At 37.4% G+C, this 18682-nt stretch overlaps 2 protein-coding genes across 3 annotated transcripts; both read right to left on the reverse strand.

Annotated features, from left to right (window-relative positions):
* Positions 1–30: 30 nt before the first annotated feature.
* Positions 31–10924, reverse strand: LOC135470121 (monocarboxylate transporter 9-like). Of its 2 annotated transcripts, none has more exons than XM_064748892.1 (3): positions 10336–10924; positions 2724–4686; positions 31–2091 (listed from the first exon to the last, which is right to left on the reverse strand). In XM_064748892.1, the coding sequence occupies exons 2-3, from the start codon at positions 4522–4524 to the stop codon at positions 1859–1861; spliced, it is 2034 nt and encodes a 677-aa protein (XP_064604962.1). In that variant the 5' UTR covers positions 4525–4686; positions 10336–10924; the 3' UTR covers positions 31–1858. The 2 variants fall into 2 exon arrangements, with proteins under 2 accessions (XP_064604962.1, XP_064604953.1); XM_064748883.1 differs by lacking the exon at positions 10336–10924 and adding an exon at positions 9415–9552.
* A 371-nt stretch (positions 10925–11295) lies between these two features.
* LOC135482062 (lysophospholipid acyltransferase 7-like) lies at positions 11296–18145 on the reverse strand. Its single transcript, XM_064761893.1, has 7 exons — positions 17934–18145; positions 17234–17360; positions 16491–16662; positions 15788–15936; positions 14746–14954; positions 13745–13918; positions 11296–13160 (listed from the first exon to the last, which is right to left on the reverse strand). The coding sequence occupies exons 1-7, from the start codon at positions 18143–18145 to the stop codon at positions 12821–12823; spliced, it is 1383 nt and encodes a 460-aa protein (XP_064617963.1). The 3' UTR covers positions 11296–12820.
* Positions 18146–18682: the final 537 nt, after the last annotated feature.

Consider the following 18682-nt stretch of genomic DNA (forward strand, 5'->3'; position numbering starts at 1 on the left):
TACACAATACCACACAGGCTTTCAGTTCCTTAAAAGAAAGTTTATTCAACCGGTCAGTCAATCATCCCAGAAACAAAGTTTTTGATTTCAAGTCAGTGAGTACAAACAGTTACAGCACAAATTAAGATATTTACAACCAGGTAAAACACTTTTTTGTCGCATTTACATGACTGGAATGTCAAGACTGATTCTTTAAATACATCAGGAAGTTTGGGTCTACAGGCATATCAGAGGAAATCTTCTACAGGTGTCCTCTTTATGCTGCAAAAATAAAGCCTTAGGACTTTGTATAGCAATGGTCATTCAGTAATATAGGACACCTGTATAAAATCACCCACTCCAAATAAACATTTCTAATATAACTAGGCCTATAAATATTATGTCAGCTTTGTTAATTCTTAAATCGTAACTTTTAACAAAATGCTCACTGTGATTTTCAAGAATTCATATCATAACTAGGCTACCAAGAAGCTTGCACATAATGCAAAACTGTAGCTCAACACATAAAGTACTAATGTCATGAATTTGATCATTTATGGTAAATAATACGCAAACAAAACATAGCGATGGAGCATGCCCCTCTACTCCATATGTGTGCAAAACCTGTGCTCACCACAAAGTACTTTTTAAGACACCACTATTGATATTTTTTCACTAAACACTGAACATAATATACAATAGACTAAGTCATGAATTTTGCGATTTACAGTATTTAATATGCACAGTGAATCAATGATGAAACATGCCCATCATTTTACTGTGCTTCACGTGAGTGCATAACCAGCTCAATGAAAGTAGTACTTAAGATAGCACCCCTGACATTTTGTTTCAAATTGATTTCTCACTTAATGGACGCCTGAACTTACAGGCGAGCTAAAAATGATTGCCAGAACAAATAAGCATTAATTAAAAGTTAATTGAAGGTATTTCTTAATATCTAACAGTTCATGAAGAAGCTTAATCTCAACAAAAACAAAGAAATGACAGGAAATGTTACTGTTTGAGGTTCACCTATGTAAAGTGACCCTATTACAATGACTATATCCAGACATAACAAGAATTCAAAATCCAAAAGTCACAAATGCGAACTTTTCAGTAAAAATAATACCTAAATACTACATTTAGTAAGCATTTCTGAAAGACCTCTACAAATTCTTTACAAAAAATAAACATAAAAAGAATGCGAAAACAGAAAGTTACAAAAGTCTGCAGTAAAAATAATACCTAAACAATAAGCATTTCTGAAAGACTAACAAATTCTTTACAAAAAACAAAAAAAAACATGTGCTCCAACCATTGTGATACAAAAAAATAATAATTCTCTTCTGAACCCAGCATATACATGTACCTCTAGGCATATACGGTAAAAACATTGTACAACAGCTGTAACACCTAATTAACCCATCTTCAACCCATCAATGTAATTGAAAAAAGAAACATGAGAGTTAATACAAACTGCTAACACAGAATATGGCAAAATGAGCATACTAGTCATGAACAAAAATTTACTGTATGTCAAAATTTAAAACCTATCCACAACATAGTTCATGGACCCAAAATATGATGTATATCTGCCTTCACATTCCAATCCAACGATTCCAATGATCCACAAATAGGCATTTAAACCAGGTTTAAATGTCAAGCTTGCATTTGTGGAAAACAACATACTTCAGCTACTTTGCCTCCTGTACTTCACTTCTAAATCTACTTCCATATAACTGAAAAATTTATAGTCTGAGCACAATCTGGTCATAACCTTTTGCAATCAGTGCAACAACAAAGGATATATACAGCAATAAATCTGTACATGCTTGCTCAAAATACATATCACAAACCGCAATATACACAGAACAAAGTGTTACACCACTGTTTCCCTCTCTATAACAACCAATCTCTCTGCTGTTGGCTGTCTGATGTCTCCTACAGGTGTGTCTGTTGTACACAGAGAGCTTTGACAGCTGTCCTCTTGTGATTTCTGACGACATCTTAGAATCAATGGACACAAAAAGATTAAACCTCCAGAGAATACAATATTCAGGCCAGCTGAATAAAAACTGTAGTCATACATTCCATATATGTCGTAGAACAACCCTGAAAAGCAACAGAAAACCTCATAAATGCCTCATTAAAAAAGAAACAGCATGTATATGTTATCTGAAGTTTCAATATTCTATAAGAGCACAGTACATTTATCATATAACCCAGTGATGTATGGGTCCAGTGACTACCTGTATCTAAAACTTGAAAATCACCAATCCTAGCTTGGTGCTCAGCTTAGATGTACATCTAAGCAGATAGTACTGCCTGGTCTCTAGTTGGTATCTGATTGCAGAGTGGGTTGTCATGTGTGGTGTCTGGAGCAGGATGTTCTGCTGAGACAGCACTACCTGTATATCTACATGACGGCATTGGGATCAGCCTACTACATAATACAACTGAAAACTGTTAAAGCTTTAGAAGGCCAAAGGGTCCATTTTTGTTTTTATGTCATATACCACACAGCTGCTATTGAAGTAGACCAGGTTAACCTTTATGAGTGCAAACTGGTACTGTGCCACCATTTTCTAAAACAAACTGTTCATGTATCTACCTTTTTAAATTAACCTTTCTCATTAAAAACTTTTCCAATTCCTAAAAAGGCCAACTGGACTCTGTGATAGTTGGTTATTTAAAACACAGAAAATGTACCATAAAAATTGTGCATGTAAGATACTGTCACTTACCAGCAACAGGAGGGCCTATGAGATTGGCAATTCCCAAATTCATCATCAAAAGGCCATAGGCATTTGTCAGCCTATTCATTCCAACAAAGTCAACCAATAAAATTGTACACAGGGAGTAGTTAGCACTGACAAATAGGCCAAAGCAAGCAGATATTATCGCAAGAGGGATATACGTGGTAAAGAAAGGTATCACAGTGATGGAAACTCCACATAGCACGATTGAAACAGCATACAGGATGTATGCGTTAATTCCAGGTCTGTCCCCCAGGAAGCCATAGACGACCTGACCCACAGTATTCACAATGCCAGAGATAGACATGAGCATGGAGGCTGGTTTCTCACCAATCCCATCTTCTATTGCCTTATCCACCAGAAATACATAGGGTACATCATACCAAAAATACAGGACAAAGTTTGAGAAAGTGAACAGAAGAAACAGGCTGTTTCTCACCACAGACATGTCCACCATCTCTTTGAACATCTTCTGTATGTTTCTGAAAACACGACTTAAACTGTATCGATTGTCCTCCGACAAATCAGACGGGAAAACATTGAGATGAAGATCTGGACAACTCGTAGCTCGAAAACTTACTGGAACGCGTTTTAACAGATTTCCTCTGTAAAAAATATCCTTTCTCCTCATTGGTTCATACAAGGCTGCAATGCATTTCGCCTTCTTTCTTAAATGTGCAGTACGCTGTCGTCTCCAAATGACTTCTTTCTTGGATGGATTTAGATTTTGCATCGGATGATTGCTTATAGCTTGGTCAGTGTCCTCACTGGAGAACACAAAGCTATTATCTGGATCAAAACATTCAGCGATGCTCTGGCTACTCATGAATTCACTCAGAAGCTGCTTTATAGAGGTATTATTGTTACGAAGCTCATTCAGAATCTTGATTGCATCAAAATGTCCTGTGTTGTCTTTCAAGTAGGTTGGTAACTGCATAACTGAATGGCTGATCGGTTGCTGCAGGAGATGCTGAAGTTTTTCCACAGAACCATGACAGTTGGAAGTTCCATTCTCATGTCTAGCATCATCCTGAAGACTGAATCTAGAATTCGACTTTGCTCTTGACAGCCTATCAAACGTATCCAATGCCCTCTGGAACTTTTCTTCCTGTGTGAACTTAAGAGGTCTAAAGAGAGCGCCACAAATGACCAGGTTGAGTGCTAAGCCTGCCCAGATCAGCATCCCTCCCTTCCATGTGTACCACTCCAGTATATACTCTGTCAATGGAGCAATTGCAAAGGTTCCAATCCCAGATCCACAAACTGCTAATCCTGTAGCAAATGCACGCTTCCTCTCAAAGTAGAAAGCTACAACAACAATGGCTGGGATGTAGATCAGTGACAGCCCAAATCCAGCGACACATCCAAAGGTCAGGCACAGCATCTCCACAGATTCCATGAAGGAGCTGATGATAAAACCGGCGGCTGTAATTAACCCTCCTACTATGGTCACCTTCCTACATCCATACCGACTGGTCAGGAAACTTGCAAATGGACCAAACATCATGGGTACACCAAAGAACAGGGAACCAATCCAAGATGTTTTACTTTTGCTTTCTCCAAAATACAAAAGAAAGTCTTTATAAAGGACTCCAAATGAAAAGGCAAATCCATCTGCCAAAAGATGACACAAGAAGGAAGCAAACACAACCACCCAGCCCCAGCCTCCATCAGGGGCAGAGGGCATACTAGATTCAATACTACTCTCATAACTGCTACTACTGGATGTACTACTTTCTGTAACACAACGTGAGCGTTTATTAGAGGAGTCCTCACACTGTTCATCCATGATATCAAGGAGTTGCTACTAAAGAATTCGGCAGTATAGATACTAAATATGGTGGAGAGATAAAGTTTAGTCATTGGTCTGTGTAAATGTAGAATGTTACGGGATAGGCTTCTGAAGTCCCAAAAGTAGGCCGCCACACGGCTTCTCCACTTTGGGGAAAATCTGAAAAAATAGGAAACAAAAGTTAATTTCCATACTTCAACGACTTAACAATTTCAATCCAAACATTTATGTCCAAAAAGAACTATCCCAAATTCATAGATACTCACACATTTCACATAAATACAGCAGTTTTCACCACTCATTAGAGTGAGTGAGTGCTTAGGGCATAACGTTGTACTTAACAATTTTTCAGTCAGATTATCACCAAGCCGCTATCAATAAATCACTGTTTGGGGAGCTACCAAGGATGTGGCTCACTGATCACACAGATAAAACCAGAAGACAGTGTTGTAACTCAACAACAACTATGTACAATTTATTAGTAGAAGGAACAACCAATACAACTGACTAATGACATGAGATAGCCCTCCCTGATGCCAAGCAGAACACCCTCTGGATTTACCATGTAGGAGTACACAAATCTGCTCATGTGAAAGTAATTTCCTATCTGCCTTATCAAGTTAAGGTAAGGCCTTTTATACTTAATCAAACTTTGAATTAGAACCTTTTCTCTCTCTCACTTGACAAGTACCTGACACACTCCGCTAGACCGGCAAGTAAACGGAAGTTACGGGATTAGTGAAAACCACCATGTCACTAGCTACATAACTGTTAGTTTCCTGATGCAAACAGTAAGAAACATATCACTTGGTTGATAAAGAAATACAACCAATCTAGTTACACTGATGAAGGCCCATAATTTGCACAAAATTATCATCCCATTTTTATTATTTTCAGAACAAGCATGGTTTATAGTGAGTAATTTCTTGTTAATTTATGTTTAAGCAAGATCTACAATTATGACTACAGCATCTATGATCTAAAGCTAAGACCTATATGCGAGTATGTTTTCACAAAAGATTGAGACTCAGCCTTGAAGACACACATACTCGTAACGTGTAACTAGCACAGCAAACCTGTTGAGGACAGAATGTAGCCCACTGTATAGAAGAAAATAAAGGTCTGAAGATGTTTGCACACCAAAGTAGATAAAGTAAAATGGCAGGGTCACAAGGTGACTTCCACTGGACCTTCTTGTGTATTGGTGTAATTCACCTCTCCGAAAATGTATAATACACACAGAAGTTAAAAAAGCGTACCAAATATGCCTTAAAAAATTAAGATACGCATTCACTAGTTTCTAAGAGTATGCATACACAATGAATTATTTTGTGTTGACATAGGCCTAATCACTTGCAAGCCTAGTATGAGTGATAACTCTATGGGTAAAACTGTGCAAAGGGTAACTACTTTTACTCAAAATGCAATCATGACAAACATGTGGACAACAATGTCTTTTTTTCCAAACCATAATCCAAGTAAGTTCGACAAGTATAGTTCTTTCACTAAATAGAAATTCTTCTTGACAATGTCATTTCTTAATCTGAAGATCTGAAGTCAACAAAATGACACAAGGAAAAGGTGCTGACAGACGCAACATAATGATAAGCATAGTGGCTGAAGAGTCATCCTTAGCTAATTATTAAAGACGGGTAGACAGCAGTGATTTGCTGTTGTGATCAGAAAGTTTATATATATATTGACATGTTTATATACTTTCGTGATGCTAATCTTCTTTTTATTGATCTCTTATATAAATTTACTTATTTGTATTATTTATTATATAAATAATACAAAAATTGCATCAATTAATGGAATGAAGCAAGCCCTTTATTAGAGGTTTTAATCCTGTGAAATATTTAATTGAAGCTTAATTAACATTGAAGTTGGGGAAATAAATTAAATGAGGGGGCAATGCTGCTGAACACAAAGACACTTAATAGACTTTCCTTAAACCTAAAGCATGCTTGCTAAAATTGGTAACCTAGAGCTATGTTACAAAACACAACAGCATGAAAACACTAATTAAAGCAAGTTAAAGAAACAAACGATGTCACATATTTAAATACACAGATAAAAAAGAATAAATCCAGACTCGCACCATGTACACACATATGTACAATTCTTCTATAAACTGTTTTGCCTCTTGCTGAATCACCTTAGGCAGATAGGCGGTCACATGTCATACATTGCAAGTCAAAAGTTATCACTACTTGCATACTGTAATTCTTCCACCTTTTCGCACGTTTGATCTGCAAGGTGTTTATTCAAGTATATTCTGTGTAGACTGATAAATAATATATATATATTTTGTCTGCAAAATCAAGTATAAAAATGTGCGCAAGTCACACTGAAAGTTACTTTCATATGCAGAAAGATTAAGGAATTAGACATTTGTTTATGTACACATATGAGAACAAGGGCCCTTGCTGGCTCAGATGACTATAATGCTGCAAGTGCCAAGTCTTGACCAATGATACCTGTTCATATGCAGTTCTCACTGCGTGTAAAAAGCCAAGAATAGGCCCACAATATATTGTATTTGAGAATTTTCACTAGATGATTCTAGGCTTTTTGAGCCTACAGAACAGGTAATGGAATGATTTCATGTGAATGGAGAAATTTACCCAAAACTAAGGCTGTTTGAAAAGTAAAATGCTTTACTGTCATTTAGTTGTGTCGGCATTTCAGGTGTCTTGACTTTAATAAATTGAAGGCTAGAGTCAGTGGAACACCAGTTTTTGTCACTGAATTATTGGTTGAAAGCTGTTTATGCATTATGCAATTCAACCATATACAGGTTCACTGTAAGGTCACAAATCTATCCTATATACATTTCAAACCTGACTGCCTGTAAAAATAAAAAAGCATCTCCAAATCTCCAATTGAGGTCTGAGTCTATTCCAGTTGAAATATGGGTCTTGTTTTCTAATATAAGTGTACCTTAATTATAAGCGGGATGTTTAGGCCTCAGGTATGCCAGATAGGAAATCCTGATATCCCCCGAATCCTCACCTAATGTGCTCAGATTGACTTCAAAACTGCAGCCACCACCCACCCAGCCCTGCCTTACTTTAAATAATCATTAAATTTTTTTCAACCACATCGCTTTTGCAGCTCTGTTGTCTTTGAACATCTTCTCAAGAATACATTTATGGCAAGCTAAGATCACGGAGCCTCTGCAGCCTAACTGAGCAGCACATGGATGGACTCTCTAATATGCTGAAGTAAGTTTTTAAAACTCTTTCATTTTTAACATGTAAATATTACAGTTCTATACCCTTCAGACCCCATCTCTCGATTCCCCAAAATGGATGAGATCTCATCTACGTCAATCAAGAGTCACGCAGCTTCTTGGTCCTAGCTAGGCGGCCCATGTGTCCTTCTAATGCCACTGTTGGAATACTTAAAAAAGGTTGTGACACATTTTTAGATGATTTCATTTTCTCAACATGATTAACGCATTAATTGATCAATCAGGCAGGCATGGCATGCCCATGGGGTAGCTACATGTAAATACTGGTCAATGTGATATTTGGGTGCACACGTTGTCCTTTTAACTTGATGACAGTGGTCTCCATGTACATGTATTAGCCATCCTTGGATCAAATTTTGCAGATTAGCTTAAGCTATTTAATTTCCATTTCTAATTTTTAACAAATTTGTATTTGTTTCTATGAAAAATATCAAAATCAAAAAGGAATTTCATATAGGCTAACATGTCATAAAAATTCCTTACATGAATAAGTGATATATTCCTTTTCTTTTGACTTTGTGCAAGACCAATCCTTGTTTAATAAAAACCTATGGTATGTGTGCCCACGGAGTGTGTAGGCTTATGTTAGCATATAGCCTGTTATTACATAGCCTTACAGCTATGACATGTGCTGCTTAGCATCATCTAAATAAACTACTAGCACACTACTGCCCACAGGAGTCACAAAAGACTTTAAAGAAAACAAATAAGTTACAAGCAAAGATAGAGTGTGGATTTTTGTTTTAACTGAAAACACGTTCCATTCCCCCAATACCCACAAGAAGGCTGTGTAGCGCAAAGCTACTCCCCAGGATTCCAGTATATGCATGCATACTCCTCACAGTCCTTACAAGGGAGATAACTACTGACACTTCTAGCATATTTTGTACTTGTTTAATATTCTCTTCAATTTTGTTTAATTTATTTGAGAAATCTTTTTAGTGATCAACGTTGATTATGGGTTCCCTCTAGGTCATTACTGGTGAGACTGATCCTAATCAGTTAGCCCATATGTGTGAAATAGACAATCTTGTCTAGTAGTAGTGGCAGTGATAACTGTATACATGACTTCCCCCACTCTGAGGAGTATGCATTCAAACATGGCAGTTGGAGTCGGAATTCATCCAAGTTTCCACTAGTTTCATGCTTTTGTGGATTTACTAGGAACGGTACATGGGAACACCTACCTGGAATTGATAGCCGGGAAGACTCTGACTACAGACAGACAAATTATTTGGTGCCCAGTGCAGTAGTACACTGAAGCCAGCAAGCGAAGTACAGCGGTGTTCAAAGTAAGCTTATGCAACAATACAGAGATGTGATAGTATATGTGACAGCCCTACAGAGCTACTGTTCCTAACAAAGGTAGAGGTACAATATGTAGAGCTAGTCGTTGAGCCCCTTTTCAGATTTGCGTTGTGAAAAGCAGCTTCCTCAATGAACTGACGTCCGACAGCAGCCCCAACCTTGCGAATCCCAAAGTGATCGCAAGATGATGTTTACGATCCCACAAATTCAGTAGCCCTGCAATACGTTTGTCAGCTGTTCGTGTCGACTGACATTGTGAATGCGACACTGACAGGCTACCGAGAAAGGACGAAATGATGTAAATGTGACCTCTTTTAACTTACCTCATATCACTGGCATTGGAAACAAATAAGGAGAAAACACTTGTTTACAAATAAAACATGTTCCACATGTATTGGACGGTGCACTTAAAAGTTACGATTAAAATGAAAGTTGATAGATGTCAACCCAAATCAGCTGATAGAGACGCCATTGACAGTCCTAATGAAGCGCCGCCCTGGTGTTTACCAAAGTGTATGCTTGGAGTTATCTCCCATGTCACCTCACCATTACATCTACAACCGTACCACTCAACGTATGGTGATTTATTCATGGTGGCTCATTTTTGCACTTAACTATTTTGTCCTTTTAGGCCGATACGTTGAGGGGTGGAACATCACTACTTATTTTTTTCCATGATCCTCATAGGCTTACATGCATGTATTTTATGAGCACGGCGCCGTGTTTTCTCCACCAGCTTAGCCTCAGCATGCACCCATATATCTTATAGGCCTCACTACTTAAAATACGAAGCCAACTCCTATGATCAACAACATGCGTTTAATGAAAGCATCACAACTTTAGTTCGACAAACATGCAAGGCCTAACATGCATTAAGAAATCCCATGTAAAACGTCCGAGAGGTACATGTATCATTTATGAAAACCTTAACTACAATCACCAGGTAGATATACATAAAATTGTTGTCAGCACAAAAGTACATGTATCCACGAGTGCTTGAAGCGTAGCCTAATTGTAATCTTGCCAGGCAGGAAATGTGCTTCATCGAATTTTACAGGAATTTTCTACAGCGTTTCATCACGTAAAACTATTGTTCAGGTCAATGCGAGATATCAGCAGCTTGTTATTTAATTATTATCAACATTGAGGCAATTTAGCTTAAGTTTTAGCTCTGTTTACATACAAGATGCAGCAAAGCAAACCAATGAATACCACCAGCATCTTGCATTATGAACAGCACTCACCGCCGCGATCTTCAGAAGTGTGTAAAAGTGCAGTCTGTGATAATTCTGTATTCTCTGCATGAATTATTGTCCATCTCTTGTCATCATCATCGTTTCTCAACCTGCAAAGTTATATGTACACTCGCTGAATGGTGGTCTAGGAAGAAAGCAGTTGTGTTAACATGACAGTATGTTCTCCGCGACGATCTCAATACACATACATGGGAAATGAAATTCCGACTGACCGAGATTAATTGTAAACGTCCAAATACACTGTGCACATCTGTACATTGTTGTTTTTTAACGCAGGTCTAAAAAAAACTTGTAATAAAAATCACATGCACTTTTTTATTTTTTATCTTTATTTATGGCTTATGTTCAAAATTTCAGTTTTTTACGCTATATAGTTTAAAAGTATTGTACTTTCATTTACGCTTTTTTTTTTTTTTTGGCGTAAAATTTGTTGGGTTAAAATGTGCTACCTTTGAGAATGACCTTGGTGACAAACGTTTTAATTGTATTGGCAATTTGGAAATATATATAATGTATCCATCTTTAATTTCACGAAATTTAAGATACATAGCAGTATGGCTAATTTATAGTACGTACCTGAATTATTCCTTTTTGCTGAATTTTATGCCAGGAATGTACAGAAACAGATCACAAGGGATTATGTACATCAACAAATGAATTCACGAAACTTCTGATTTACCCATGCTATTATTCTAATGCATATTACAGCCAAACAAGTTGTTTTCAAGTTCAAGGTACTTGCACACTTAACGAGTATTCAAGTATAAAATAGTAAATCCTTTCTACCTAAACTATCTACAGTTTACACATGAAAAAACAATCCACATAAAACAATGAAAAACTTTATTTTTTTTTATGTAAAATGATGCATTTCTGTTTTCTTCATACGTAACATAATGAATCTGAAAAGATGAGTCAACATTTAATGTAATTCTTAGCAAGTCACACTATACTTAACCTTTAGCTCAGGCACAATATTCAAGAAATCTCAGTTACGAGACACAACTGTCCTTGGTCAAAGACTGGTACAGATATAAGCAATTTTCATACATACATGAATAAGATTTAGATTTGGCAGCAAAATCAAGAACTGCAGGTATTGAACTGAAGTGTTACATGTCACACAATTGGGATGCTCCATCGCTGATGCTCTGGGTGCATATTTATTACAATAAATTACCAAATTCACGATCACAGTACTTAATGTATTCAGCTGAAGTTTTGCATTCATGTGGTATGTACCTGACATACCTCTATTTGCTGAATGCTATGCCAGGCATGTACAGAGGCTGTGAGCTCAATATGGTCATTTGATATTGATATGAATATTTTATATTCTTAACATACCAACCCCTACATTTTATTCAACACTGCTTTCTCTGTATGAACTTGTCTTGACTTGTTATGGTTAAGATTAAGAAATCTCTTCATTAATTAGTAAATGGACCAAGACTGAAGTAAATGATCTACCCTTATTTGTGAACTTTTACAGCAGGAAAAAAAAAGAGTGCATTTAGTATGCATTGGCTGTTGGAGGTAAATCTACTTTAGATACTATAAGATCATCAATTAGCACTTACCATAATTCCTCAACCTTTTCACAAATAAAAGAGCAACTTTCAGTGTAACTTTTTAAAATTTTTAAGTTCAATTTGGAGGCAAAGCTACATTGGTTGTATATTGGCCAATTTTCGGGCTTCACAAAAATTGTAATTTTATCAGTTTACACAGAATAATGCCTTTAGAATACTCTTGAATACATACCTTGCACACTTGTAAAAAGGTTGACAAATTACAGTACCAACTGTGTGCATGTCCAGTAGTTTTCTTAAGCTGATTTGCTATCTGATCTTGCAGTTTTGTTATCAAGGTCATATGTCCTTAATATCCCAAGGAGCACACACTAGGGTGATGATGTGATTAAAATCACTGTGTTCTTCCAGCTGTATAGAACCTGTATATCAACTGTGAGGCATTAAAGAGGCCAGAGATTTTTGGAAAAAATTCCATATTCACTAATCAAATCAAGTTTTCTGTATTTACCAAAAATAGCTCAAAATAAGTATACATTGAACATGTTGATTTATTCAGTCTGAAGAATATTTTATCACTTTTCAAAAATCATAAAGCCATTTGAAAGTATAAGTAATGCAATATGTAGAACAAATTATTATTATTAAATCTCTGACATGCAAGAAATGAAATGCAGTAAACTGACCATGATGTAAAATGCAGTGTTAAAAATAAGCTGCCTTATTCATTGTGGTATTCAAATGTGTCTAAAACTAAGGTAACTTGAATGTGAACCAATGACAAGTAGCATCACACACCTATTACTAATTGCATGTGGGTATATGAACATATACATGTTCAAGATCAAGTAATTTTATCACATGAAAGTAACACAATAAAAAAAGACCCCACTTTTAGCCACAAACAATACCCATAAAACAATAAGTAATCTGATCAGAAATCAAGCAGTCTTTTTGTGCCGTGATGACTTGAGAATAAGTCCAGTGACAAGAAATGCTGCTATGATAAAGTGTATGAGGAAATATATAGAGCTCCAGTAGTGCATGGTGGCCTTCCAGCTCAGCAGGATGAAACCCATACACATGTAGTCAAAGAATCTCATCTTGAAAAACCAGCAGACCCAGTTAAAAAGTTTCTGTTGCCCTGGACTGGCATTTTTGTAATAGAGGTCAATCCAGATGTCTTCGGCTATGAGAATGGGGACACACGTCAGGAAGCTAAGGTAGTAGCCTGGGTGAATACCATGCCAAAAAGCACTCACTGTCATCGTCACAGTACTCCTGGAAAAGCACATAGGTAAGGTTTAGTGACATTACACTACTGTTACACAAGACCAAGTTAACTGATTGCTTAGAGCTCTGAGAGCTAACTCCTTAGAATAAATGGCTTCGCAAACAGGTAAAAGACTTCTATTTTCGGTTTTCATTCTGTATTAAGCTCTCAGCCTGTCTTGTTCATGGGCCAGTTGTTTGAAAGTGTATTAAAAGTTAAGCCAGAATGAAAACTTAGCACCAGTCTCATCCTGATACAGAGCCTTTAAACTTGTCCTCATAAACGTTTGAACCAGTGGTCCCAGGTATGATCATAAATATACAAGACCATGCATATCCTAACTGCTTACCATAATTAAACCATAAAAGCAAAGCATGTCTTGACCATAAGATTCCACTATTGAATCTTTTACAAGTGGTAAATGACCAGAAACAAACCAATATTTTATCTACATGCGCTCTGAATTGCATTCAACTCAAGCCTTGCAGTTTTTTGCTGGTTTCAGTTTCAGAGCTAGAGCAATCACACAGTAAACAGTATATAAATATAATGCTGAAGAGAGATGTTTCCTGGATGTTTATCTGCTGCTTACCCTAGAGACCGGATTGGGAATCGTTTGTAGACGCAGTGAGCCAGCCAGCTCTGGATAGTCATGTTCCAGCTTTTTAAGCCCTCTCTAGAAGTTGGTGCCAGCTCACAACCATATATATTCAGGTTATACACAGTGTCAAAGTTGTACTCTATCTCAGATGGCTTCTTCTTCAGTCTGCAATGTACGTGTATTATAATATAACAGTGAAGTCAAGTACAATACCAGATTATTAGGTTTACATTCTAGGTGTTCAAAAAGAATGAATCCAGTTTTGTTATATCTTTATGTTACTATATAGGTTGTGACCTGCAATTTAAATTTAACAATTTTTAAAGCAAAGAAAGTACAGAAAAGAAAATTTCAAATGCTGCATATTATTTGCATAACAACAATAATTACCAACAGGGACAAGAAAATGTTAGGCTTTCCAGCATGTTCTCTTCATCTAATATTTCCTGATCTTTAAGCTTGCGAAAGCATGCTGGTCATGCAATTTCATAAATGCATATACATTATATACATAGCCACAAAAGCTATTGGTGTGTGCATGACACACCTGTGTATTGAGCAGCTCTCACTTACAACTATGTGTGAGGCATTCTGCTCACAGCACAATTGCCGCTCTGTACATTCGCTTTACATAACTACTAACAAATTTTGTAGAGAAATCTTGAACAACGCCAAAGTAACTGTCTCATCCATTTTCTCTGTTCATACTTGATATACATGGATTTTCTTTAGCTAAACTACATGCTTATACGGGACACACAACTATACCTCAGCTGAAAGACTTTAGTGAGGAGGCTAAGCCCAAACAACCCCATATGCGTTGCAAAGGCTCCAAAGGTCAAGTTTGTCTACTGGTGGCAGTAGTGTAAAGTGAGCATAGGGAGTGGCAGATGCACTGTAAGGAGTGTGCATGAGGCTGACGATCCATCTGTAGCGGCTCCACCACAATAGCTTGTCTCGTTCAAAATACACAGAACATGAACATCACTCACATATCATCCAGCGCCTGCAGGTCCGTTGGTCCCTGGCCACATTTAGGCTTACTGACCACTGGGTAACCTCCCAGCCCTGCTGTCATACACATACACTCTGACAATAGGAAGGCAGTGTATAACCTGGTCCGAAACACCATGAACATCGGCACTATGTAGAACACCCGGAACCAAAATGGTTCGTCAAGAAATTCATCTGTCTGTGTATACTGTAATGAAAATACATCAGTGATACACTTGGGGGTCAGGTTTAGTAGTGATCTTGGATGGGGACACCTGTAATATTTGTGTGTCAGTTTTAGCCCTGAATGTGGAAGATGACACCTGTAATATATAGGTGGCACATGTAATATTTGTGTGTCAGTTTTAGCCCTAAATGTGGAAGATGACACCTGTAATATATAGGTGACATATGTAATATCTGTGTGTCAGTTTTAGCCCTAAATGTGGAAGATGACACCTGTAAAATACAGGTGACACCTGTAATATTTGGGTGACACATGTAATATCTGAGTGTAAATTTTAGTTCTAATTGTGGAAGATGACACATGAAATATGTGTGTCAGCTTTGGACCCAATTGGAAAAGGTGACAAATAATAATATTTGGGTGTCAGTTTTTCACTTCATTGTGGATTCAAGATAGCACGAAATATTTCAGTGTCAGCTTCATACCTAATTGTGGAAGATAACAGATATAATATTCAGTGTCCTGATTGTGCAAGGTGACTCATGTAAAGTGCTACACTACATGCACTGCAGAAGATAAATGTTGGTCATCATCTATTGATCAAGATACCCTGAGGTACATATGGGTACATACACCTATCCTGTTGACAACAACCATTCTTGGACAGTCATGCAACACAATCTTCATCAAAAGTTACCTTGGTTAAGAAAAAAAGCGCTTACAATGGAGTCTTTTACTATAACGTTCCAGCAAACAATGGCAATTTGAAATGCCTACCTTGCACCTACAGTGCATAAAACAAAAATTCATTAGCCAGGTAATGTATAATATTTAAACAGAACATAAACACTTACCTCCTTCTTAAAATAATGGGACACCACTAACAGAATGGTGACTAGAACCGGTATGTATCGCAGACGGTTCCATGCATGCTCTTTCCATGGTATAACATTGCAGTCCTGATTCAGCATATCAACATATGTTCTGTATCTGTAAAATGGACCTGTACAAAAAGGGAGAAAACCAGGGATGGAATATGTAAGTGTATACATGAATCATCTCCCTTGTCGTAGACATTTCCACAAGGTAAAAGAAGATACTTTTTTCCATCTGATAGTTTACAAATAGCGAGAATATTTCAGAGGTATAGCAGTGCTTGGTGTTATTGGTAGAGAAAATCACTAAACCTTGTCATTTACCTGAACAACCTCCTCACGACAGCAGATACAAGAGGGGTTGGATTTGAACTCATTGAACAACATCCAGAACTCCATCAAATTTTCATGATTTACAAGCTAATGAAAACTTAATTCCAGTATTCTTGGACATTCAGCATGTTCAAATTATTAATAGCCTACAGTCATCAGTTTAAACCAATTACCCATATGTGATTCAATTTATTTACTTATTTGATTGGTGTTTAATGCCATACTCAAGAATTTTTCACTTTCATGTTTATGGTTGAAAACTCCTATACGATTTACAGAAAGATATTTTTTGGCCTGGTACCTCTTTAAGGCAGGTATAAAGATCAAAGAAGTAATCTCAGGCGCTCACCTGTGAACATTCCAATGTAACAATATGCATAAAGGAAGATGTCCTGAAAGCTAGGAGCCACAGCCACATATTTCTCTTGTAAGTATTTCAACCGTTCTCCATCCATGTGCTCGTATCTCCGCTCTTTCAGGGGGAACTGGCTTTCATGGACTTCAAATGCCACCATAACCATCTGCATTGACAACAAAGATGATACCATAAACCAAACAGCTGGTATGTGCAATGAAGCAGTATCAAATCACAAGTTACTACAGGTCAGTAATACAGAAACATAACAAAAATGGTAATGCCAGAAATGGTTTTAAAACGAAATAAAAAATCTTATTTTTAATTAGCTAATACAAACTGCATATGATCATATCCCTTCGTATTTCACTTGATCATCCCATTTAACATACCCCATTTAATATATCCCTGCAAGGTATAGTTGTACTTCATAGATACAATTACGAAAATAAATCGATCATGAATTCAAAGAAACTTAATACCTTACTTTGATGCTGAAATAAATGCACTGTGATTTCAACAACTGCCATTACATATCAACACTATTATGCAAATCCCCATTTCATTCAGGCTACAGGAGGGATCTCGCAATTTGGTATAAACATCTGTTTTGTTAGCTTATATTCTCGCTGTACTCAAAGAATACATCCACAATCCTCACAAATGGTGGGAATGGGATCATTTACATACACTTATGACAGCATTACCAGCTGCTGAGCTGTTCACAACTATCTTACCTTCAATGTAAGCAGCAGCTGAACTGCATTTGCCAGTGGAGGTGCACTTGGTATACCCAGAAGGTGAATTGTCCTGAATCCTAGCAAATAACCAAAGCACCAAGCAAAACTTACCCAATGGCAGTACCTGTAAACATAGTTCAACAAGTTAAACATTAACATAAGCTTCCTTATCAACAGATATTACGTACAAAAGGGAGGAATCAGTCTAAATTGGTAGTCTGACATTAGGATTGCCCAAATTTTATTCCATTTCATTCAAAAACTTGAACTCACAACGACCGCACTGGTGAGAGGTTCCTGGGTCTGTTGAGCGTGACGAAAACAGTTCATGCAATGCGAAATCCTGCTTCTCAGCAAGAATTTTCTTCAAAATGATAGCATTCACGCGTGAGCAACATCAACTCTGGCTCTAAAGCGTGATTTCACCTTACCTAAGAATTTCATGCCAAAACAACTGCCTTCCCACAAGGCACAAGCCCTGGGACTGAAACCTTAGCTTTTACAGTTTCAGGACTCTAACATTTCGATGACAGTGAGGAATCACCATATATATATATATAGTAATAAATTGTTCAGTTGTATGATGGGATCATTTTTTTCTATGTCTCTGAAAAGTTGACAGCCTAAATGACGACAAAAATAGTTCTGCCGGTGCATCTGACTACTGACACGACGAAAATTCAACCTTACTCAATACCTTATGTCAAAATACTTGACGATGATGCAGTTGACAACTGTTGTTATCAGGGAATGAAGCGCGTGCAAACGACATGTTAGCAGGACAAGAACGAAGCCGACTATTGAGCATAGCTTCTGCTTCACTTTGGCCTCTTTCGTTTGCCGAATATACAACCCCAACGGAATGGATGTGACTAAAACTAAAATGTACACGATATCGTCTGTAGACATTTTGATACAACTGTAATGCGCATGCGTGCGAAGGCCGGTACATGTGGCCCAAGATGCACGTGGGAGGTGCACTTCAAGTGGTCCTGAAGGGAAAGGAGTGGTACACTGTATTCACGTGGACTTGTCCGGGTTTAGAATACATACTGTACAACATGCAGCTACGTTAAGGTTACACCCGAGTTGAGTCGGTCGCCTCCTACTTAAACTAGCCTTCACTGTATACATTTTTCTAGACGTACATGTAGTCCCCCCTACTTCATGTCTCGGGTCTTACACTTAAGTTACGAAAGCACAGAGGACCCACAATGTATACTGTAGTATAGTTTTGAACCCTATGTATGTGTAGGAGGAAAAGAGTTGTTGACAACCTGGTCCAAACTAAACAGAATTTAGACAACATATCAGGTGCATCCCGCTGCCATGCTGCTGTGGTTTGCATGTACCGTGTCGGTGATCAGTATGCCTATACTGGCCGTTATTGGTTTAATTACTGCTCTCTTTCCGCCAACCAGTATATTGCAGAAACTTAACTCACTG

This window comes from Liolophura sinensis, chromosome 1, assembly GCF_032854445.1.
Source record: "Liolophura sinensis isolate JHLJ2023 chromosome 1, CUHK_Ljap_v2, whole genome shotgun sequence".
Classification (NCBI taxonomy): domain Eukaryota; kingdom Metazoa; phylum Mollusca; class Polyplacophora; order Chitonida; family Chitonidae; genus Liolophura; species Liolophura sinensis.

What these genes read in the sequence shown, in the direction of transcription:
- LOC135470121 (XM_064748892.1), bottom strand. Translation starts at nt 4,524, where the DNA reads ATGGATGAACAGTGTGAGGACTCCTCTAATAAACGCTCACGTTGTGTT. An exon ending in CATAGGCCCTCCTGTTGCTG is followed by an intron (nt 2,092 to 2,723) that starts GTAAGTGACAGT and finishes GTTGCTTTTCAG; the next exon opens with GGTTGTTCTACGACATATAT.
- LOC135482062 (XM_064761893.1), bottom strand. Translation starts at nt 18,145, where the DNA reads ATGTCTACAGACGATATCGTGTACATTTTAGTTTTAGTCACATCCATT. An exon ending in AGCTGCTGCTTACATTGAAG is followed by an intron (nt 16,663 to 17,233) that starts GTAAGATAGTTG and finishes TTGTCAATGCAG; the next exon opens with ATGGTTATGGTGGCATTTGA. An exon ending in TTCCCAATCCGGTCTCTAGG is followed by an intron (nt 13,161 to 13,744) that starts GTAAGCAGCAGA and finishes GTGCTTTTCCAG; the next exon opens with GAGTACTGTGACGATGACAG.